At 39.4% G+C, this 25,240-nt stretch overlaps 1 protein-coding gene across 2 annotated transcripts in view; it reads left to right on the top strand.

The window, feature by feature from the left end:
* The window catches only part of MTMR6 (myotubularin related protein 6), a 42,274-nt gene extending 17,075 nt beyond the window's left edge, over positions 1–25,199 (top strand). The window contains exons 3-15 of one of the 2 annotated variants that reach the window (XM_028128116.2): positions 118–280; positions 1,757–1,914; positions 2,075–2,203; positions 6,794–6,928; positions 7,542–7,655; positions 9,259–9,391; positions 11,015–11,124; positions 12,351–12,476; positions 16,864–16,913; positions 17,340–17,540; positions 20,813–20,944; positions 21,030–21,156; positions 22,966–25,199. In XM_028128116.2, the coding sequence (XP_027983917.2) occupies positions 118–280; positions 1,757–1,914; positions 2,075–2,203; positions 6,794–6,928; positions 7,542–7,655; positions 9,259–9,391; positions 11,015–11,124; positions 12,351–12,476; positions 16,864–16,913; positions 17,340–17,540; positions 20,813–20,944; positions 21,030–21,156; positions 22,966–23,226 (1,839 nt within the window). In that variant the 3' untranslated portion in view covers positions 23,227–25,199. The remainder of the gene's footprint in view (positions 1–117; positions 281–1,756; positions 1,915–2,074; positions 2,204–6,793; positions 6,929–7,541; positions 7,656–9,258; positions 9,392–11,014; positions 11,125–12,350; positions 12,477–16,863; positions 16,914–17,339; positions 17,541–20,812; positions 20,945–21,029; positions 21,157–22,965) is intronic. The other variant, XM_008153359.3, reaches the window with a different exon arrangement.
* Positions 25,200–25,240: the final 41 nt, after the last annotated feature.

The following is a 25,240-nucleotide window of genomic DNA, read 5'->3' on the forward strand; positions in this document are numbered from 1 at the left end:
GTGTATAACACTTGAGACTTTATTTGGACAGGATATTTCTAACATTTTGCACTGTGGAAGAGAATAAGATACTTAGTGCTTTTTATAATGTTGATCAAATATTTTTTCATGCTGTAGATTTTGCATCATCATATTGGCTCAGTGGAGAAACTGGCTTTGACGACTTCTGGATGCCCACTTGTCATTCAGTGCAAGAACTTCAGGATTGTGCATTTCATTGTTCCCAGAGAAAGAGATTGCCATGATATTTACAACTCTTTGCTACAACTGTCAAAACAAGGTACTGTTCTTAGAGACCAAAGCTTGCTCAGTTTTGAGATGGATTATCCAAGGTACTTTATTTAGTATCTCATTATTGCCATTTTATAGTTTAAGTTACTCTTTTTTAAAAAAATATGTTTTTATTGATTTTTTAGAGAGGAAGGGAGAGGAATAGAGAAGTAGAAACATCAATGAGAGAGAAACATCATCAATCTGCTGCCTTCTACATGCCCCCTACTGGGGATCGAGCCTGCAACTTGGGCATGTGTCATGACCAGGAATTGAACCATGACCTCCTAGTTCATAGGTCGACGCTCAACCACTGAGCCACACCGGCTGGGCTTACTAAGTTGCTCTTGAGTTGAATTCTTGTGCACTCTGTTCTAAAAAATTTGACCTAAAAATAATTAGAAACTTCTGATCTGAGTTGTAATAATGGTTTCCAAAGAAGGGGTAATAGTAAGGACAAAATGAAGCATTTGTAGTACATACTTAAAAAACTATAGATTTATATTAATGTTTTAGAAGTCTCTTGATAGCCAGTAGCATAGCCTTTGTGTTTTTGTTTGTTTTTTAAAGAATCCCATTGCCAAGGGGAGTGTCTTGGAAATTGATCACTAAAGGAAAAGTTAAGGAAGGTCAGGCTCTTCTGATAGCATGGGACTAATATATCTAATTGACCAGAGTGGAATATAGGGACATGAACAGAAAGAAAAGAGAGGGTAAATCCTACTTTAGTAGAGATAGGAGTGAGAGGGATATAGGCCCTAAAGAGGAATCTTATCACTACTATGTGTTAGGGAACTAGAGGCCTCCTTTTCCCAGCATAACTTAAATTACATAGAAATCTCCAGGGAGACAAAGCACATTAATTTCTAAGTGTTACTTTGTTTGACACCTGGTTTGCAGTGGTCTAAGAGCAGATTTTTGTTCACTCTTTTATCCTAACACATAAAGCCTGTAACATTTATCCTGTTGTCCCAAGTCAAATCTTACGACTTCAGAGGCTTATGATTGTTTAGAAGTAAGTGTTCTCTGGATCTCTGTTCAACCTTTGCCATGTTTGGTCAAACTGTACTATAAGAATATATAGACAATTTCATGTTCTATGTGGCACCTCTAATTTTTCATTATAGCATTAGTCTTTATATCTCATTTGGGAAAAGTGGTGGGTAGGAATTTATGTGTGTCTTTAAAATTTTACTTTTAAGAAAAGGAAACATTGCAGTAGAGTAATGTATAAGTCTAACTGTATTATTTACTAGCTTTTACTGATTATATAAATTGAATCTCAGATTGATATACTTATGCTTTAGGTATAATCATTTGCATCAAAGAACTGAGAAAATTTAAGTTCAAATATGTTCTGGTATTAGCCATCTTTTTGAAGAATTTAAAGAAAAACGGAGGGGTAAAGCTGAAAATTACTTTTATTTGTCATTTATTAAGTCCTATAAGCTGCATTTTAACATTTATGCATTTTTGTATACTCTAGCAAAATACGAAGATCTCTATGCGTTCTCTTATAACCCCAAACAAAATGATTCTGAACGACTGCGAGGTTGGGAGCTTATTGACCTTGCTGAGGAGTATAAGAGAATGGGTGTGCCAAATTCAAACTGGCAGTTGTCTGATGCCAACCGAGAATACAAGGTAACTTAGCAACCTTCTGGGGAAATTCAGAAAATGTTAGTACCAGAGAGTCAGAAAGTGTAATAGCAAGTTGTCTCTGTATTACTGTTATTGCATTACTAAGTTTTAAAGTTTTTTAAAGATGGTTTTTAACCTCATGGTTATGTTTTGATTTTTACAGATTTGTGAAACTTATCCAAGAGAACTTTATGTTCCCCGAATAGCAAGCAAACCAATAATTGTTGGTAGTTCTAAGTTCCGGAGCAAGGGAAGATTTCCAGTTCTTTCCTACTATCATCAAAATAAGGAGGTAGGCAGCTTTCCTTTTGATTTTACCAATCCTAATATATAAAAACCCTGGGTTGAAATGACCAGTAATGACTGGAGGCTGACCAACCGGAAGTCAGTGCTGGCCCCGCCCCCAAGCAAATGGTTAGGGGCAATCAGGCAGACAGGCAGAGGGGTTAGGGGTAATCAGGTAGGCAGACCAGCGCTTAGTGGTGATCAGGTAGGCAGACCAGCGGTTAGGGGTGATCAGGTAGGCAGGCAAGTGGTTAGGGGAGATCAGGTAGGCAGACGGCCCCTTGCCGGGCTGGCCCCACCCCCAAGCAAGTGGTTAGGGGCAATCAGGAAGGCAGACAGAGTGGTTAGGGATGATCAGGTAGGCAGACCAGTGGTTAGGGGTGATCAGGTAGGCAGACCAGTGGTTAGGTCTGATCAGGTAGGCAGACGGCCCCTTGCAGGGCTGCCCCGTCTCCCAGCAAAGAAAGAGGGAGGCCCAGGCCAGCCAATCCATTGCACCCAGCCTGTCGCCTGCAGAGGGAGGCCACTGGTGTCAGGGGAGTGGGGGCAGTGCAGCACAGATGGCAAGCAGTGGCAGCGGCGGGGGTGGGGACAGCTGCCTGCAGCCCAGGGAAGGAAAGCCCCGATAGGCCCTAATCTCAGGCCAGGCCTAGGGACCCTACCTGAGAGGGTGCAGGCCAGGCTGAGAGACCCCTTGAGTGCACGAATTTTCGTGCACCGGGCCTCTAGGGTAGTATAATCCTTTTCAGGTTTTAGTATCCAAAACAATGCTCATTTTTATATTAAGATGTCATTATTATAATATTGCTGATAGAGAAGTGCTGGCTTTTCACTTAATGATATTTTTTATATTTTAAAACAAAATTACCCTGAAATACAGAAACTTTTGTACTTGTCATCTATCTTCCCCCTCTACCACCTCTATTCTTTCCTTCCTTCTAGTAGCGACTTGAAAATAATGGGATTAGGTAGATTCTCTTCCTTGGCTGTGGTTATCTTTTGATCCTGCTTGTATTGGGGGAAACCAAATAGTTTTGACAAACCAACTATTGAGAAAAGGGAGAGAATCAAGGATATTTCAGGCTCCCATTTAATAGTAAGCTCTTCAAATTGGAAGGATTTTGCAATATGAAGAGGCAGAGGAGGCATCTTTATACTGAGGTAGGGATTGACAATACAGTAAAACCTTTGTATCCTGTAACAGTAGGCCAGGAGGTACTATATGTTGAATGCTTTATATGTATGAAATCCTCCTAGTAACTTGATAAAATAGGCTCTGCTAATTACCTATAACTTTCAAATGGGGGAACTGGTTCAGAAAGGATAAGTCACTTTTCCTATATCTCACAGCTGGTAAGTTGAGTATTTGGATGCCGTTTCTGACTCCCAGTTTTTTGTGACCTGATTTTTTCCCCTCAGGAAGCTTTTAAACTCTTCTTTTTCTGCAGTGTTCTAAAATTTCACAATTATGTGCCTTGGCTTGTTTTAAATTCTACCTGGAAATTCAGGTCTCAGTTTTGGGAAGTTGCTTCTTTGTTTCTTTGGTAACTTCCTCTCTTTTATTAATTTTCTTCGTACTTTTGTGAGTATTACTTGACAAGTGGGCTTCCTAGCATAAACCTCCATTTTTCTTCATTTTCTCTCCAATATTCTATGCTTGGACATGTCTGTAAGTCTCACTACAAGGTTCAGGGTAGTGGGGAAGATTTCCTGAACCTCACCTCCAATTCAGCGCTTAGATCTGTTTTGTTTTTTCTATAGTGTTTTTAAAATATATATATATTTATTGATTTCAGAGAGGAAGAGAGAGGGGGAGATAGAAACATCAGAGATGAGAGAGAATCACTGACCTGCTGGCCTCCTGCATCCCCTCCACTGGGGATAGAGCCTGCAACCTGGGCATGTGCCCTGACTGGGAATCAAACTGTGACTTCTGGTTCATAGGTCGATGCTCAACAACTGAGCCACACTGGCCAGGCTGTTGTGTTTTAAAAATCCAAGAACTGTTTCTTGTTTTCTGACTTTCTAGATGGTTTTCTATTCGTGGATGTGATGAACTTACTTCTCTAAAGATGCTAAAGATTTTTAAAAAAGAATTCTTGTGCCCTCACATTAGTTATCTTTTTGTTTAGTTTCTTTTTTTTTCTTTCTGTTTATTTTGTGTGTTTTTTGTTAGTTTGTTTTTCATATTTTTCAGATATCTGATTCTTGGCCTACCTCTCATATTTAAGAGTGAGGTACTACAAAGCTGTTTAGAAGTTTGTATACATGAATGATCGTTATCTTTGGATTCTTCTTTCTCTTGTAATGTTCATCCCAATGTGTGTGTGGTTTAGTCTGGATCCAAGTATGGAAAGAGGGATGGGAAGACCTCACATTTTGTTATGTAGGCTTTACTTAATCCTCCTGTCTTTGGGGGATACAGGGCTTCATCCCCAACTACAGCTCTTCCTACAGCCCAGAGTCTTCAGATTAATCCTCTTCATAGCATAAACTTTTTCTTCAGGGTGGGGGAACATCTGGGATTGTTAACTAGATCATATATAGATGTTCAGCCAGTTCTGTTGTTTTCAGTTTTACCTGTACTCAGGCTTTCAGAGGTACCAAATCCTGAGCCTGTCGGGGTTTTGCTGTTCAAAATACCTGTTTCTTATTAACTCATAATGATTTAACATATTTCTTTGCTAATAAGTAAATAGATAATAAGTAAAACTTTAAACCAAAGTTCCTAATCTACTTTTCATAACAAAATCATAGGGAGTTAGGACTAGTTATGGCTTTTGTTTGACACACCCATGTTTGTATATACATTTTTAATTGGAAATCTGGGCTAAAAATAGACATTTAATGCCCAGCTTAACAAATCAGGAAGTAGGTCTGGAAAACATTTAATAAGACAATCCTTTGTGAGGTGTTGTTTTTTTTTTTAAGACTTTAAACAACAGTAAATATCTAATTCAACATTCACTATTTCTTATAGATATTTTTGCCCTCTTAGAGTGACTGTATTTTAACCCAAATTTGATTTAAAACTCATTTTATGTCTCATTTTATACAGAGACTAGAGGTCTGGTGCATGAAATTCGTGCATGGGGGAGAGGGGCGAGGGGGAGGAAAGGATGTCCCTCAGCCCGGCCTGTACCCTCTCCAATCTGGGACCCCTCGGGGGATAACTGGCAGTCGGATATCCCTCTCACAATCCAGAACTGCTGGCTCCTAATCGCTCGCCTGCCTGCCTGATTGCCTCTAACTGCTTCTGCCTGCCAGCCTGATTGTCCCTAACTGCTCCCCTGCTGGCTTGATTGCCCCTAATCACCTCTGCCTCTGCCCCGCATCCAGGATAACAGGATTCCCTCCTCCAGCTGACCTGGGATCCGGGCTTCCCTCCCTCTGGTCAGCCATAGGTGCCCAGGCCAGCTACAGCCGCAGGGGATGGTGGGCAGGTGGCTTCGCCTGGGCTGCAGCCGCAAGTGCTGGCACCTGGGACCGCGGGGTGGGAGGCTTCTCTGTCTCCCGGGCCACAGCCAGCCGCAGGTCCTGGTGCCCAGGACCGCAGGGTGGGTGGCTTCTCTGTCTACCAGGCTGTAACCAGCCGCAGGTGCTGGCACCTGGACTGCAGGCAGGCGGCTTCTCCGTCTTCCCTAGGATTCAGTGTGGGCCACTTCTCCGGCTGGCTGCGGCCTGGGATCACGGGACAGGTGGCTTCTTCTTCTCCCGGGCCGCACCCAGCCTCAGGTGCTGGGGCCCGGTTTCTCCATCTCCCCCAAGACATGGGGTCTCTCCCAAGACATGAGGCTTCTGCTGCTGGCTTCGGCCTGGGATCACGGGGCAGGTGGCTTCTTCGTCTCCCAGGCTGCAGCCAGCCTCAGGCGCTGGGGCTGTTTTCTCTGTCTCCCCCAGGATGTGGGGCGGGCGGCCATGAGGCTTCTGTTGTTGGCTGTGGCCTGGGATCATGGGCAGGCGGCTTCTTCGTCTCCTGGGCTGCAGCCAGCCTCAGGCACTGGAGACTGGTTTCTCTGTCTCCCCTAGGACATGGGGCAGGCAGCTTCTGCGGCCTGGGATCATGGGGCAGGCGGCTTCTTGGTCTCCCTGGCTGCAGCCAGCCTCAAGCGCTGGTGCCCAACTTCTCCAACTCCCACAGGCTCAGAGCAGCTGGGGAGTGGGGCCACTGCCATCTTTTCAGGTTAATTTGCATACTCATTCCTGATTGGCTGGTGGGCGTAGCGGAGGTACAGTCAATTTGCATCTTTCTCTTTTATTAGTGTAGATTGCTGATTTCTAATTAGAGACCCACAAACCTTTAGAAAGTAAAAGTTTGAATGTTGCTTGCTATTTAAAAAAATCCTGTTCTGAACTTATTGACTGATCTCTTACTTGAACTTGAGTTGAAAGTATCTTATAATCTAGGGCATAGAAGGCAAGTTGTCTTCAGATAGGTGATAGAGATTTAAGATTTCAGTGTTAATGCCTTGTAATTGTCCTGCCAACTTTTAAACAGATAGTACATTTGATTTTAACTTTTTTTTTCTTTTAAGCATTTTATAAGACATGTTTTAGATATCTTTGCATAATCTGTTTTCTGTCTTTTTTAAATTAGGCTGCCATTTGTCGATGTAGTCAACCACTGTCAGGATTCAGTGCCAGGTGTCTGGAAGATGAACATTTGCTTCAAGCCATTAGTAAAGCCAATCCAGCCAATCGCTATATGTATGTCGTGGATACCAGGCCTAAAGTATGTGCCTTGAATACAGTATAGTCTGTTAGTTCAATTATCTTTGTTACTTTAATTAATGAGAGTTGATTAATTTGTCTTCATTTAACATACTGAATCCTTGTTTTAAATTAACCAAGGGTAAATACTAAGGAAATTAATTTTTTAAAGGATACTAACTTAGGAGACTAATTTCCCAGTAACCCAGATGGTGATTTCTTATTTTCAGCTTTCCTAAATATATATATGACTATTGATGGTATAAAAGTATTATGTTACTGTGAAGAAATACTAAATAGTTTGTGTATTGTGAAAAGTTAGCAATTCTATTAGAATTTCAATTGGCAGTACACTGTGTATTAATGGACCTAAATTTGAAATATGCAAGAAAATACGTAAAATACATAGTGAGTTAATTTAGGAAACATTGAACTAGAGAGTCATAAATAGTGAACAGGAAATAATTGTTTTGTTAGCCATCCATTGTGTAAGGTTAAATTTTTATCAAAAGTCACAATCCATTTATTCTTTTTTATAAACACAATTAAATAGCCAATTCATATAGGATCCTGAAACTACAATAATTAAAATCTGCAATGGTAATAGCTAACATTACTTTTAATTTTTATTATAGCATCGCAAGCAGAGCTGGTGGGCTACACAAAAGGACATTGGCAGAATTATAGTGAGGATTTCTTCAAAAATCTGGAATGATGAAAAAATAAGAGAAAGCGATGAGAAAAAGCGAGTGAGCCATATAGACCACATTTATAGACAGCCTTTTTGAAAGGAATGGTAGCTGTTTTAGAAGTAATTCTCATCATTATGCAGTCTTACAAAAGATAATGGAGAAAACATATGATAAGATTAATTTGAGTAAATTAAGGAGTATTATAAATTAGAAACTGATACTTTGGTAATATTTTATTTTGTTAAAAGGAAAAGACTTTCTTAGAAGTCAAGAGTGTTGGTATTACCTCTTATAAGAAAAATTTTACTTCCTTGTATAATCTGGGTGGATTAATTGGTTAGAACTATTTTTAGGGTGCTATTAGATATAAAAGATGATTGCAATACAAGACTTTTCGAATATAAGGTCTGAGGGCAATTTGTTTCTTAGGACCTACTATGTCTTAATTGTATAACTGACTTCTACAGAGAAAATATATCTTTCTTTGATTGTTTTGTTTTACCAGTTAAACTCAAGTAGTAATAATGTAGAACATTTAAAATATCTAATCATTAACCCTAGTAATCATAGGTGCTGAGTAACCAGTGAGTCATTAAATATAATTTAACTGTACTTGTTGCCAACCTCAATCCAATGAATGATAAGCTATTTCTTCCTAAAATTTAGGTTCTGTTTCATCCAAGTACATAAGAATATTTAGTAAATTGTAATAATATGCTATATGAAATCCTAGTCTCAAAGAATTAAACATGGCAAATCTTAATAGCATTGATCTAAACACTGAAGGTCATGGGGCTACTGGCAGTCTGTTTTTTCCATAAAGGACCAATTTCTTTGGAACCATTTCTTAGAGCTGTATCAAGCTAATGGATTATATGCATTTTATATAGTATGTGGGCTCTAGCAGTCTCTAATATGGAGGACCTAAAATAATCTCATGTATATTTCAGATCTGAATTTCAGGATCCCTGTGGCTTTGTGAATGATAAAGTGCTCTAGGCTTGTTCTGAGTTGAATCTCATAGGCTCATTCTGAAAAATAAAAACTACCCAGCTCTGCTTCTCTCTGAATCATTTAGGATTCAGATAGGAGATCTTTCTAGTTTTAGATTTTGAAATATTTATGAACACCTAAAGACCTAAGTGAATTAGTTTCATGAATTATTTGTGGGGAACTTCTTATTTGACCTTTCAATTATATAGCAATCACATTGTTTCTTTATAGTATCCTTCATTGCTATTATTAACATGTGAGACTTTTACTTATTTTTTATATGTTTTTATTGGAGAGAGAAAGGAAGAGAGAGAGAGAGAGAGAGAGAGAGAGAGAGATAGAGAGAGAGATCAATGTGAGAGAAAGACATTGATTGATTGCCTCCCATACACACCCTGCCCCAGGATCGGACCTGCATTATGGGCATGTGCCCTGACTGGGAATCGAACCGGCAACCTTTTGGTGCACAGGACGACGCTCAACCAACTGAGCCACATAGGCCAGGGCGAGACTTTTGCTTATTAAAAAATGGTAGTATATTTAATTGTGGTGAATTCCTTTAAATTGTCTGCTAGCTAAATTATAGTTTATTTAGTGTTTTTGATATTTTGCTAAGTTATAAGATAAAAGCAATTTGTCTCTAAATTTCTAAAATTTAAATTTTTAGCTGAATGCAATAGCCAACAGAGCAGCTGGAAAAGGTTATGAAAATGAAGACAATTATTCTAATATTAGATTTCAGTTTGTTGGAATTGAAAATATTCATGTCATGCGGTCCAGCCTTCAGAAGTTATTGGAAGGTATGATTATTGCTTACCTTCTAGTCAGCCTTGTTCCATAGAAATATGCTAGTCAAACATTAAAAATGTTAAATTATGTACTTTGAAATTTTCTAGTAGTCACATTTAAAAAAGTAATAAGAAACAATTGAAATTAATTTTAATAATATACCTAACCTCTAATATATTAAAAACATGTTAAACATGTAATCAGTATAAAAAATTTGTGATGATTTACTTTACATTTTTGCCTTTAAGTCTTAGACAATTTGTACTCAGTACATCTCAGTTTGGACTACCTACATTTCAGGTATTCAATAGCCATATTTGGGTAGTAGCTACTGTATTAGATAGTACAATGCTTATGGTTTTTATAAAAAACTAGAGGCCTGATGCACGAAATTCGTGCACGGGGGTGTCCCTCAGCCCGGCCTGCACCCTCTCCAATCCGGGATCCCTTGGGGGATGTCCGACTGCCAGTTCAGGATCGGGCCTAAACCAGCAGTCGGACATCCCCCTCGCAATCCGGGACCACTGGCTCCTAACCACTAGCCTGCCTGCCTGCCAGATCTCCCCTAACCGCCTCTGCCTGCTGGCCTGATCGCCCCCTATCTGCTCCCCTGTTGGCCTGATAGCCCCCTAACTGCTCCCCTGCTGGTCTGATCGCCCCCTAACTGCTTTCCTGCCAGCCTGATTGCCCCCTAACTGCCCTCTTCTGCTGGTCTGATTGCCCCCTAACTGCCCTCCCCTGCTGGCCTGATTGTCCCAACTGCCCTTTCCTGCTGGCCTGATTGTCCCTAACTGCCCTCCCCTGCCGGCCTTTCCCTGCCGGCCTGATTCCCCCTAACTGCCCTCCCCTGCCAACCTCATTGCCCCTAACTGCCCTCCCCTGCTGGCCTGATCACCCCTAACTGCTCTCCCCTGCTGGCCTGATAACTCCTGACATCCTCTGCCTTGGCCCCCGCCACTGTCGCTTTGTCCGGAAGACTTCTGGTCTAATTAGCATATTACCCTTTTATTAGTATAGATTACTATTGTTAGATACTCTTTTTAAAAAATATATATTTTATTGATTTTTTAACAGAGAGGAAGGGAGAGGGATAGAGAATTAGAAACATCGATGAGAGAGAAACATGATCAGCTGCCTCCTGCACAACCCCAACTGGGGATGTCCCCGCAACAGAGGTACATGCCCTTGACCTGGAATCGAACCTGGGACCCTTCAGTCTGCAGGCCGACGCTCTATCCACTGAGCCAAACTGGTTAGGGCTATTGTTAGATATTCTTGATGAGTCAATGCAGTTTAGACTAATTTATGATAATGTTCCATTTAAATATTAAGATATCTTTCTAGTCATGGTATGGAATTTAAAAAATTAAAATATCAGACTTTTTAATTAAACACTGCAAAATTTTAAAAAAGGAAATAGGAGTGCTTTTTTTAACCACAAGGAATGACAGCAAAATGTAACAAAAGAATCTGTCATTGAATTTCTAATAGTATCTTTTCATTTATAAAGAGTCTTGCCTATTTATTTTGTCCTGTTCTCTTCTTCCCCAATTTACTCATCTAGAGATAATCTTGAATAGGAGAAGAGGAGGCTAGCCCATTCTAATTGAAATGTTTTTTTCCCCCCTTTTTAGTTAATGGTACCAAAGGGCTTTCTGTCAATGATTTCTACTCTGGTTTGGAGAGCTCAGGATGGCTTCGCCATATCAAAGCTGTCATGGATGCTGCAATCTTCTTAGCCAAAGTAACTCTTCGTCGCTTATATTTGATTTGGGGGTTTATAATGGTTGGGAAGGAATGGATTTATTATATTGAGTGCTGGTATCTTTTCCAGTCAGATAATTTTTATTTTGCTTTACCTCTTTAATGAGGTTCATTTAATTTGAGCTTTAAAAATACCATGTAGCACTTCATGTATGGGCTTAAAAACATTTCAAACACTTTAAATAGCATGTTTGTCTTTTTGTTGTTTATATGCTTTATGTTTTATCTTGTTTTTGAGAAATTGTATTGAGATAGCATTATCATTGCAGTGCTAGCTCTTCTTTATAATGCAACTAGAGGCCCGGTGCATGGATTTGTGCACATTGAAAGGAAATTAATTAGAAGAAATATTTTAGAGGCCGGGGAGGGACTGCCGAAGGGTTCCAGGGTGTGTCCGGCCCGTCTCACCCAGTCCCGATTGGCCAGACCCCAGCAGCAAGCTAACCTACCAGTCGGAGCGTCTGCCCCCTGGTGGTCAGTGCATATCATAGCAACTAGTGAAACGGTCAAATGAACGGTCGGGCACTTAGCATATTAGGTTTTTATTATATAGGACTAGAGGCCCGGTGCACAAAATTCGTGCATGGGGGATCCCCTCAGCCCAGCCTGCATCCTCTCCAATCTGGGAGCCCTCAGGGGATGTCCGACTGCCAATTCTATCCCTCTCACAATCTGGGACTGTTGGCTCCTAACTGCTCACCTGCCTGCCTGCCTTATCGCCCCTCACTGCCCCCCTCTGCTGCCTGCCTGATCACCCCCAACTGTCCCCCCTGCCGGCCTGGTTGCCCCCATCTGCCCCCCCCTGCCGACCTGGTCACCCCCAATAGCCCCCCCCCCCCGCCGGCCTGGTTGCCCCTAACTGCCCTCCCCCTGCCAGCCTGGTCGCTCCCAACTGCCCCCCCTGCTGGCCTGGTCGCCCCTCACTGCCCCCCTCTGCCAGCCTGGTTGCCCCTCACTGCCCCCCCTGCTGGCCTGGTTGCCCCTCACTGCCCACCCTGCCGACCTGGTCACCCCTCACTGTCCCCCTCTGCTGGCCTGGTCGCCCCACGCAGCCTGCTGTTCAGTTGTTACTGCGAGGGCATCCTGACCAATTTGCATATTACCCTTTTATTAGTATAGATACTTAATGGTTTTTGAGTAAGTAGAACTTACTGATTCACTTAAATGTATTCTGCTAGAATCTAAGTATGTGATCTTTCTTTTCAGGCAATAATGGTGGAAAATGCAAGTGTGTTGGTTCATTGTTCTGATGGCTGGGATAGAACTTCCCAGGTTTGTTCTCTTGGCTCTCTTTTATTGGATTCCTACTACAGAACAGTCAAAGGATTCATGGTAAGGAGTTACAGTAACCCCCCCCGATTTTGCTGACCCCAACTTAATGGACTTCTGATTTAATGGACAAAATTTCCGGTCTGAATGTCATATGTGAAAATTAACACTCTGCTAATTTTAAAATGCTTTTAACCAAGATTTACTTATAATCAAATTAGCAGGTTATTTTTTGTTGTTGTTATTAATTCACTGTATTTTTAACAAATTTTAGCAAATAAGCCATATGTTGGAAAAAACACTGTAGTAATTTCATCGACATTAGTAAATATTACATATCTACAGCTATAGTCTACATATTTAAATCCAAGAGTCACTGCTTATAAACAATCTTCGGGAAATGATTAGCACATGATCTCACAGCATTGCCCATGATACTTGGTTCTGTTGTTGCATGGCGTGACTTTCTGCAGCAGTTTTAACATGTGCCAGCTGAAGTTCCCATGTGCGCTAAACCACACCCCAGCTGTGTGCATTTGTTTACTCTCGGTGACTGGTGAATGCATGCATTTACTAAATCTATTCAGTAAAAACTTAAAATTACAGTAATACACATAGGAAACTTTTCTATGAAATTAAACTTTTCATACCTACTTAATTTTAATTACACAAATGTGTCTACATAAGTAAAAACAGGTAAACTAATTTGTCAATTTTTTAACACATTCAGAAAACCTACTTTATTATATAACAGACTTTCTGTTTTAATAGACACTCCCTCACTTGAATTAGCCTGTTATATTGAGGTTTTACTGTATTTGGCTAGACCAGTGGTCCTCCCATAGGAGACATTGGGTAATGTTAGGAGACAGTTTTGATTGTTATAACTAACAGAAAGGGTTAGCTGGTGGAACCACAGGATGCTACTAAATATCATATTGTACAGGACAGCCCTAAAACAAAGTTACCTGGCACAAAGTGCTGATGTTGAGAAATCTGGAGTTAGACTGATTTTCATTTGTGCCACCTCTTTGACAAAAAGTTTCAGATTTAAAAGTTTTTTTTCTAAAGTGTTACAATAGAAATATTCAGTATTTTCCCCTCATATTTATCTAATAAATGTGAGTAATGTAGTAAAACAAGGAAATAGGGATACTTAAAAATATATTCTAGAAGAAACTTTCTGTTTCATACTGCTTCATTTGTTAACTGTAGTTACATGTTATGAAGCATGTTTTATATCTGAAGATTAAATTTCTAGTTGAACATATTTTTTGCTTTGTGAAGCTAAAGCCCTGCCTTCTGTTTTGTTTGTTTTTTAAATATGTTTTTTATTGATTTTTAGAGAGAGAGGAAGGGAAAGAGAGATAGAAACATCAATAAGAGAGAAACATCACATTGATCGGCTGTCTCCTGTACACCCCCCTACTGGGGGACCAAGCCCACAAACCAGGCATGTTCCCTGACCAGGAATGAAGCTAGTAACCTCTTGATGCATGGGACATGATCAATCCACTGAGCAACACTGACTGGGCTTATTTGTTTTTAATATTAACTCATCTTTTCAAAATTTATATCTTAACTCATGGCAAGTAAATGAAGAGATGTGAGAAAGTTTTCATTAATTTAGAACAGTGGTCGGCAAACCGTGGCTCGCGAGCCACATGCGGCTCTTTGGCCCCTTGAGTGTGGCTCTTCCACAAAATACCACGTGCGGGCGTGCACGTATAGTGCGATTGAAAGTTCGTGGCCCATGCGCAGAAGTCGGTTTTTGGCTCTCAAAAGAAATTTGAATCGTTGTACTGTTGATATTTGGCTCTGTTGCCTAATGAGTTTGCCGACCACTGGTTTAGAATTATTAAATACAGTGCCATCTTAAAGCAAGGGAAGATTTAACATCACTAGGTCCCTTTAGCACCATTATGTGGCGGTGCTAACATATTGAATTTGGGATAGGGTAAATGGAAGTGCTGTTAATAAAATAATGCTCTGCTTACTTTGAGAGTGTAAGATAAGGAATATTTTCTTTGTCATGTTTGTTTTTAATGTATTTGTTAGACATCCAAATTAAATCATGTAATACACTAGTGGCCCAGTGCACGAAATTCGTGCATGGGGCTGGGGTGGTGGGGGTCCCTCGCCTGCACCCTCTCGCAATCCAGAACCGCTGGCTCCTAACCGCTGGTCTTCCTGCCTGCCTGATGGCCCCTAACCACTCGTCTGCCTGCCTGATGGCCCCTAACTGCTCGCCTGCCTGCCTGCCTGCCTGATCACCTCAACTGCCTCTGCCTTCTTGCCTGATTGCCCCTAACTGCTCGCCTGCCTGCCTGATCACCTCTAACCACTTGCCTGCCTACCTGATTGCCCCTAACCGCTCGCCTGCCTGCCTGATCGCCCCTAAACACCTCTGCCTGCCTGATCACCCCTAACTACTTGCCTGCCTGCCTGATCTCCTCTAACTGCCTCTGCCTGCCTGCCTGATGGCCCCTAACTGCTCGCCTGACTGCCTGATCACCCCTAACCACTTGCCTGCCTGCCTTATCGCCCCTAACCTCCTCTGCCTGCCTGCCTGATCGCTCCTAACCACTCGCCTGCCTGCCTGATCGCTCCTAACCACTGCCTGCCTGCCTGATCACTCCTAACAGCCTCTACCTTGGCTCCCGCCACCGCGGCTTCATCCAGTAGGATGTCTGGAATGACGTCTGGAAGGTCGTTCGGCTGTCCGGTTTAATTAGCATATTACGCTTTTATTATTATAGATGATCCAGGGACAATGTGAGAGTGGTCCAGGCCAAAGGAGCAGTGAGAGTTAAAGATTAGCTCCGCAACTGCATGGGATTAAACATGCATGAGTGTTGGGGGCTAGGGACTTGGGTGCAGAAGAATATAGGGCAGTGATGGGCAACCTTTTGAGCTTTGTGTGTCAAACTTTGCCAAAAAACTGAGCATAACTTGGATAGTGTGTCACTTTGAGGAAAAAACATTATTTCGCAAATGTTTCATCCTCGGCATGCGGCCGCCTCAGAGGCTGCGTGTCATCAGAAATGGCTACACGTGTCAGTGCTGACACGCGTGTCATAGGTTCACCATCACTGATATAGGGGGATGGGGGCCTGAGGAAGAGAAAACTAGAATTTGGGTAGTGAGAACCATTAGAGAGGGCTTTAAAAAAATGGTTTGGTGCCTTGAAGGAAGAGGGGAGTGGGAATGGAGGCTAGGAGACCAGTGTAGGAACTATTGTGATAACTCGAGTTGTTCATGGATAGATGTGGGGTACATGAGAGGAGTCCTCTTCTAGGATGATTTCCAGGCTAGGAACTCAGTTGTTAGGATGGATGGTGCTGTTCTCCTACCCTTCAAGGAGATAAGCAGAGGAATAAGTTTAGTGAGAAAGATATTAAGTGTTAGATGTTGGTGTGTAGAAAAATGGCAGGAGGCTCATAGTAAAATCTGAGGTTACAGCCTGAAAGTCATGTACCTGAGGTCACACAGGTAAGAAAGTGGTGATGTTAGGACTTGAGTCCATGCCTTCTGACTCCAGAAACTGCATTTTCACTCATCCCATTATATAGCCTTCTGAGAGATTTAACATCAAATTAGAGAAGCTAAAAGTGGCAATTTAGACACTGAAAAGAATATACTTGGTGATTATATATTAAATTATGAGGTATATTAAGTAATAAGGAGATATGTTGTTCAGGTTAGTTAGATAGTCCTGTTATTTCAGAAAGAAAACAGATACAGTCCGTTGAAGAGGTTAGATACTAACATTTGAACTTGAATACAAACTTTTCAGTGGTCTCGCTATCATTTTTTAAAAAATATGGATTTTTTTTTATTGATTTTAGAGAGAGGAGAGAGAGAAACATTGATCGGTTGCCTCCCACTGGGGACTGAATCCGCAACCTGAGCATGTGCCTTGACAGGGAATAGGACCAACATCCTTCTGGTGCATGGGACAATGCTCAACCAACTGAGCTACACCAGCCAGGGCTCTTTATCATTTTCTAACTATTCTATAAGTAATGTACAAGTAAGCGAAAAGGTTTAAAACATAACTCGAGTCTACTATCCACAGTTAACCACCGTTAACATTTTTATTTACATTTCTTAGTCCTTTCTCTTGGCAAAAATCATTATACATACAAAAATGCAACAGTGCTTTATAACACACATTTTTTACTTGAAATATAATAAATACAGTAGAAATAATTTAAGTTGTAAGACTCCTGTGTTTCTTTTTATGGATCATCTTCACTCTGTTAAATCACCCTCTAATCTAGGTTCTTGCTATCTTTTGCCTCTAATCTTAAAACATTTTGTTTTGTTTGCAATGTGTAAATGTGGTTTTTAAGATAATAGGATTTAATCCATTCTAAACAAAAATATTTGAAAGTAGTTATAAAGTAGATTTTACTTTTTCTCATTAAGGTTTTTGTTTTTCATTAAGGTTTTAATAGAAAAGGATTGGATCTCCTTTGGACATAAATTTTCAGAGAGGTGAGTCACTGTTATATATTTACATATATTGCAAAATTAGAAAAAATAGTTTAGAGTGCCAAAATGTTTCTGTTTTTCATGAACTTGTATGTCCAGTGGGAGGTGAGATTGTGATACAGTTTTTTTGTATGAAGATTAATTTTTTTTTGTTATTTATTTCAATTCTCATATCTCTGTTAATTTTCAGGCAATTTATTAACCTTCCTGTTTGTCTGGATTGTAGTAGGTAGAAGGTAATAGACCCTTTAAAATCGTGGTTGAAAAACTTAGGTATAAATTGTTTCAATAAAAACATTACAATTTTTTCTGCAATGGCACAATATTTTAAGGTGTTTTTTTTTATGTGTGTTTAAATTTAACAACACCTGAACAATTGATTTCTTTCAGAGGCATTTTTAAAAACTTGTACTTTTCTGGGGGGGTTAGGTGTGGCCATTTGGATGGAGACCCAAAGGAAGTTTCACCGGTGTTTACTCAGTTCTTGGAATGTGTGTGGCATTTGACTGAACAGTTTCCACAAGACTTTGAATTCAATGAAGCGTTTCTTCTTCAGATTCATGAACATATTCATTCATGCCAATTTGGAAACTTCCTTGGAAATTGTCAGAAGGAAAGAGAAGAACTCAAGTAAGATGGTTTGATTAAATGGTCTCCTTTTTTCTTTCTTAGCTGAGGACTAACATCAATTATAGTTGAACTGAATAAAATACATTATGAAATAGAACTGAATTTTTTGTTAAGATTTTATTGTCTACTAGAGGCCCAGTGCACGAAATTTGTGTATAGGGTGTGTGTCCCTCAGCCCAGCCTGCACCCTCTCCAATCTGGGACATCCCTCTCACAATCCAGGACTGCTGGCTCCCAACTGCTTGCCTGCTTGCCTTCCTGATTGCCCCTAACCATTCTGCCTGCCAGCCTGATCACCCCCTAACCACTCCGCTGACAGCCTGATTGATGCCTAACTGCTCCCCTGCCAGCCTGATTGCCCCTAACTGCCCTCCCCTGTAGGCCTGGTCCCCCAACTGCTCTCCCCTGCAGGCCTGGTTCTCCCCCACCCCCAACTGCTCTTCCCTGCAGGCCCAGTCGCCCCCAACTGTCCTCCCTTGCAGGCCTGGTCCCTCCCAACTGCCCTCCCCTGCTTGCCTGATAGCCCACAACTGCCCTCCCTTGCAGACCTGGTCCCTCCCAACTGCCCTCCCCTGCTGGCCATCTTGTCGTGGCCATCTTGTGTCCACATGGGGGCAGCCATCTTTGACCACATGGGGGCAGCCATCTTGTGTGTTGGAGTGATGGTCAATTTGCATATTACTCTTTTATTAGGTAGGATAGTTCTGAAGCCAAGTATACTCTGAATATCTCTCATATCCTCTGGTTAATAGTAGAATGCATTTTTTAAGTGTGTTTTAAAGTGTAGCATATATACAGAAAAGTACATGTATTATAGGTGTGAAGCTCAATAAATGTTAAACTTTTCCACCTGTGTAACCAGCACTCAGAATAAGAAATATTTCCAACACCCTCGAAACACCCCTTATGCTCCTTTCCAGTCTGAATCCTATATAATAAAAGGCCAATATGCAAATTTTCCCCTTGACCAGGAGTTCAACCAGGGGGCAGGGCCGGCCGGACCCCACCCATGCATGAATTCGTGCACTGGGCCTATAGTCTATATTATAAAAGGCCTGTGGCCCTAACGCTGTAACACCAAAGACCGGCGCACGTGGGTGGGTGGGGCTGCAAGTGTGGTGGGGCGGTGGGCGGGTGGACAGGGCTGCGCGATTTCACGCGCTGGGCTTCTAATATATCTATGTAATTGAAAGTATATATTTTAAAATCTTTACATTTCATTTCCCAGAAAGTATTGGTCACTATGTTTTAAAGTGTGGTAAAAGATTGTAAAACTGTTGGGTAATTTAAGGTAACATGAAGCCTTATAGCTCTCACATTTCTAAATAGACAGTTCTTTGGGGAAATAAGTCTACCTATGTTGACTTCCAGTGTGTCTATCCCTGATTGGGTCTTACACCTGTTCATCCCTAACTGGTCTTTAGGATTAGGGGCTTCTGGCTAAAAGTGTGTGTGTGTGTGTGTGTGTGTGTGTGTGTGTGTGTGTGTATGTGTTAGGTTGGGTTTCTAAGATTAGATTTTTTACAGTAGTCAATCAAGAGCAGTGATAGATTTTTTAAGATCTGAGTGACATATTAGAGAGGATAAATATGGTGGTAGTTTGAACACAGCCACATACTATCACTCCCAACAGAATTGAAGGCAGAATTGAGAGCAAGTGGAACATTCTAAAGATGTATAAAGGGAATAACAAGTGAAATAGAGTATGACAGAGATGAACAAATCAGAGACCATTAGGACTTTAACTCTGTGCTATAGTATCTCACAGTGTTTTTTTTTCATAATTAGGAGAGGTGACTTGGAGCACAGAGCTATTTTAGGAAAAACTATTGTCAATTATGAATATGAATGTGCAAACATCCTTATAAATAGGAAGACAGTAATAAAAGTACATTTTTTTTAGTAGTCTTTAAGAACATATCTGTTAGTTATCTTAGAGATTATGGAAAAATGAGCAGATTCTCCAGTTTCCTCTGTATCACTGGTTTATGTTTCTTTGGTAAATATAATATCTAAAATAATCTACCCTTTTTTCACTTACTTCACCTACTTACTCTTAGATTTGTAGTATAATTGGCATTTTTAAATTCTTGAATACTGTCCTGATTTTTCCTAATTTCCTTGTTTTGTACCCACTCACAGTTAAATTTGTCCCTGCCCTGTAATACATGCCATTACAGCCCAGATGTGGGGCTAGGAGAATGAGGCTAAACAGAAATACATTAGCATCTTACTCTATACTAGGGGCCCGGTGCACAAAATTCGTGCACAGGTAGGGTCCCTAGGCCCGACTGGTGATCAGGGCCTATCAGGGCCTTCCTTCCCCCTGCTGCCAGCTGCTGGCCAGGGCCTTCCTTCATTCCGTGCTGCCCCCTGGTGGTCAGTGCACGTCATAGTGAGCAATCGAACTCTCAGTCGGTTGAACTCCAGAGGGGACAATTTGCATATTAGCCTTTTATTATATAGTATACAGTTGACCCTTGAACAACTTGGTGGTTAAGGCACTGACCCCTGAACAGTTGAAAATCTGCATGTAATTTAAGTTGATCTTCTGCATCCATGGATTTGAAAGTACTATGTTTGTTTGTTTTTTAATATATTTTATTGATTTTTTACAGAGAGGAAGAGAGAGGGAGAGAGAGTTAGAAACATCGATGAGAGAGAAACATCAATCAGCTGCCTCCTGCACACACCCTACTGGGGATGTGCCCACAACCAAGGTACATGCCCTTGACCAGAATCGAACTTGGGACCCTTGAGTCTGCAGGCCGACGCTCTATCCACTGAGCTAAACCGGTTAGGGTGAAAGTACTGTTTTTGATCATGATCGGTTGAATCTGTGGATGTAAAACCCAGGGATACGCAGGGCCAACTCTTTCTTTATTGAAAAAAATCGATGTATAAGTGAACCTGTGCCGTTCAAACTTGTGTCGTTCAAGGGTCAGCTGTATGTGTGTGATGATTTGAAGTAGGTGTAACATAGACTAGACGAAGATTATGAAATTCTGTGAATTAAGAGAGGAATCTCTTAAAGTATGTGGTTTGAGAGAAAACAATTTACCTGTGTTGTGTTTGATAAGCATGGTTTTATTAAATGATTATAAGTAGAAAAGGAGAGAAGAAGAATACAGAATTCAGAGACAAGGTGACGTTAGACTGTGAATAGAAGGAAAAACTAAAACTTAAATCTACTTGTGAAAAAATTGCCTGCTTTATAAAACTGAGTATTGGCATCTGTGAGAAAGGTCTTTATGTTTCTCTTTTGATAAAAGGTTAAAGGAGAAGACTTACTCCCTGTGGCCATTTCTTCTGGATGACCAAAAGAAGTACTTAAATCCACTCTACAGTTCCAACTCCCAGCAGTTTGCTGTTTTGGAGCCAAATACAGCATCTTTCAATTTTAAGTAAGTTGGCATCTTTGAATATTTATATTCTGTTTTTTTAAAAATACATTTATTTATTGAAATTTTTCCTTTTTTGGTCATAAAGGTTTTGGAGAAACATGTACCACCAATTTGATCGAACGTTGCATCCCAGGGAGTCGGTGTGTAACATAATTATGAATATGAATGAGCAAAATAAACAGTTAGAGAAAGACATTAAAGACTTAGAATCTGTAAGTATTCTGAATTATCTAATGTAATATATTTGGAGTATTAGTATTATTACTTGTGTTCTTAAATTAGTATATATAGAAACCTTACCAGAACACATAGTTGCTTCAAAGTTAGAACTCTGTTTTGAATAGGTTAGTTTGAATCACTTTCCCTGAATTTTAAAATATATTGAAATATCCTAAGTATATAGAGAAATAGAGATATAAAGTAATAAATATCAGGGTATATACCATCTAACTTTGTGAGATTGTAACATTTGTCATATTTGTTTCAGATCTTCATGCTTTTGTTTTAAGAAATGAAACATGATATATTTGAAGACCCTTATACTCCTCTTCATGCTCCCCCCATGTACTTTCACTTAACTTGGTGTTAATTATTCCTGTGAACATTTGTATACTTCTATGTATGTTTGTATCCACAACTTATATTACTGTTTTGGTGATTTTAAATACTATTTTTATCATATATTAAAAAATAAAAAAGAACATAGTTTTTGTATGCAGTATAAAGGGCAACAAACAACATGAATGCCCATGTACCTTTCACTCAGCTAAGAAGCTGCATGTTTGAAAAATATATAGAGATTTACATACTTCATTTTGCTCAACATTGTTTTGAAATTTATCCATGTTGATATGTGTAGCTTTAATGCATTTCTTTTGTTAGTGATTACTGTATAATATTCTCTTATATGAGTAGCTCACAGTCTATCCTTTCAGCTGCTGAACATTTAAATTGTTTTTAGTTTTGGATTTCCATAACAATTGAAGTTGAATGACTTTTCATATGTTTGTTGGCCATTTGATTTTCCCTTTTCTGTGAATGACCTATCTGTTGGCCTATCTGCCTTTTTCTTATTGATTTGTAAGAGTTTTTTTATATATCAGGCACTGATTCTTTTTTAGTTATATATATTACAAATGGCTTGTCTTTCCATTTTATTTACGGTGTATTTTGTATAGATGCTTTGAATTTTAATGTAGTCAAGTTTATCAATCTTTATGTTTTATGCTTTTTTTTTTTGTACCTTGTTTAAGAAATTTCACCCTAGCTGGTTTAGCTCAGTGGATAGAGCGTCGGCTTGTGGACTGAAGAGTCCCAGGTTCAATTCCGGTCAAGGGCACATGCCCGGGTTGCGGGCTCAATCCCCAGTATGGGGCGTGCAGGAGGCAGCCGATCAATGATTCTCTCTTATCATTGACATTTCTATCTCCCTTTCTCTCTGAAACCAATAAAAATATATTAAAAATAAAAAATGGAAAAAAAAACATTAACAAAGAAGAAATTTCTCTCCACCCTAAGACTTTTCTGTAATCTTTTCTTTGCCATTATATATAATCAAAAATAATTAGTAAGTATATATTTTAAAAATCCTAGGCAGTTGTTATAACTTGGTCTTGTCTGTCTCTCAGGCAGGGGTGTTCCTTAGTCATCCAAGCAATGACTGCTTGAGTAAACTGTAGGAGGATGTGTTAAAAAGAGGCAGGCACAAGATATAGGTAATTCAGAAAGATCAGTTTGCAGACTAGTCCAATGATTTGGAGAGTGCAATACTCTGTCAAAGATTACTTTTAAAATCTTCTGTTCAGTTTTTAAAAAAAATTTTTGTGCTTCTAAAGCCTGTTGTACATAGAAAAACCATGTAGGTTTTAGGCAATAAAATCTTTAGCTAAATAAGTGTGTATTTTTTGTATTATTTAGTTGTGATCTCAGGGTGAATGTCTCATATACATGTCTTATATACAGTTGTTTAAACATATACTATGTGCAATTAGTAATTTTTTTCAAATTTGTATTTGTTCTAGAAAATTAATAAACGCAAAAATGAGCAAATAGATGGAGTTCTCACCAAGGAATTGTTACATCCAGTTCATCCTGAGTCACCTATCATCAAAACCTCCCTATGTTTTAAGGAGCAGACTCTGTTACCTGTGAATGATACTCTTCGAACTATAGAGGGCAGCAACCCAGCGGATAATCGTTACAGTGAATACGCTGAGGAGTTTTCCAAATCCGAACCTGCTGTGGTCAGCTTAGAGTATGGTGTGGCGAGAATGACTTGTTAGGCTCCTAGAGTATTTTCTGGACTGACTGTAGTGCAAGAAATGGATTATTGTGAGGATGATCTGTGTGCATGACGAGAAGGAATTTGTCTAATAATGATCTTAGAGTTTAATAGTAGGTTAATCGTTTAAGGAAGGAAAATAACTGCTCTTGTGAGAGGAATTAGTGTAACTGCATTTTTAGTAAGGAATGACTTTCATTTCTTTAAGAAAAAAGTGATACTGACATTTATTCAAAACAATTTGCATTGTATACTAGCAAATTGACATTTCTGTATGATTTATATGATAATTAGAGTCAAACATGAATAGCCTTACTTAACTATAATTTAATTACCAGTAAACAGAACTTGACAAGGCAGTCCCTTAATAAATGACATGGCATGTTCTTTCAATTATGCAACCATGTAACTGAATTTTTACATATTTTACCTATAGTGATGTTTAATGTTGTGCCATGAAAAATATTTCTAAGAAAGCCTTAAAATCTCAGTTTATTCTTTACTCTTAGGTTTTATAGCCGAGAGCAGAATTTTGTGTTTGGTTTTCTTTTTGCCAGCCTTGTTTTATCTGTGAAGTCTATACTCATTACTGCAGGCCTTGCATGCTACAGTACTCCTATATAGAAAGTTGCACAGGCACACTGTTAAGTTCATGTGTAGCTCATCCCACTTCCATAGTCAAAATGAAACCACAGTTTTCATTCCACTTATAGTTTGCTTAGTATTACATTTGATGACTTATTATTTACAACATAGGTTGTTGATTTTTTAAAATGTGTATTAAGCACATTTGACTATCTTTTATATGTGGATTACTGCATTCTATTGATTCTTATTTTGTGGTTGGCTTTATTCTTTTGATAACTATGTAATTTAAAAAATATAAAGTTCTAAAACTGTTCTTAGAACAATGAATAATACGTACATATTTTTAAACTGTTTTACCTCTTAATGAGTTACTGCTCTTCCTAGAATATTTTACTTTCAGTTTACCTAAACATTTTGCGATAAAATTAAAAGGGAAATACAGATAGTTATATTTTGCTTGGTTATATGAATCTTAACCTTTTGCACTCGGATGTCGAGTGTGACTCGACATGGTTAGCATCGGTAGCAGCTCGATGAAAAAAGCAAGCGAGTGCAAAGGGTTAAAGCAGTCATTTCTATATGGAATAATATTTTCTGTTAATATATAAGTAAAAAGAGGAAACTGAAGGGTAGCCTAATACAAAGTTAATATTTAACAAAAACAACTTAACTGCTGGGAAGAGTTTTATTTTGCCATGTTTTAAAAAAAAGCACAGGGCCTGGATGCCTGAGGTCAGGACTGCTGGAGGCAGCTGGCTCCAGAATAGAAAATGTAAGTAACATGGTGGCATGAGCTATAATTCAAGGATACAAAGAAATCTGCAAAGGCCCCTTCATCCTTCTCTTTATTATACCTATATCTATTATTAGTTTTGAGCATAAATATCTTTTTCAAGTGGAACAAAAGCTTTATTGTATGAGAACTTATCAAATCCCATTTATTTTTCCAATGCTTTTCTGTAACAAATTATGTAATAAAAATACCCCTTTGTAAGCAGTAACAGAAATACACTGTATATAAAATATAATTTGTGATATTTAAGCACTAGGACAGGAAACTTAATCTTTGTGACCACAAAGGGAAAGCTTTTGTGCCTTGTTTGGTTCCAATACTGATTGTGGTTTTAGAATCTTCCATAGAAGACTTCTATAGTCAGCTCTTTGGTTTATTATCTTACAGTCTTCAACTTGAGGCATATATATTATATGTTTATCTGTTCTCACATGGACTGAAAAATCAGTTAACATTCAATATAGGGAATATATTGGCAAAAGGCAGATTGTGTATGTCTTACAACATTGGATTTATGTTCAGTGTGTTTGGGAATGTATAGCATGTAAATTATTTCATATATTATTTAAAGGTAATTAAATGTTCATGTTTTACTTTAAATGTTTTGCTTTTGGGAAAAAAAAAAAGTGGGATC

This window comes from Eptesicus fuscus, chromosome 7 (genome assembly GCF_027574615.1).
Source record: "Eptesicus fuscus isolate TK198812 chromosome 7, DD_ASM_mEF_20220401, whole genome shotgun sequence".
In the NCBI taxonomy this organism is placed as follows: Eukaryota; Metazoa; Chordata; class Mammalia; order Chiroptera; family Vespertilionidae; genus Eptesicus; species Eptesicus fuscus.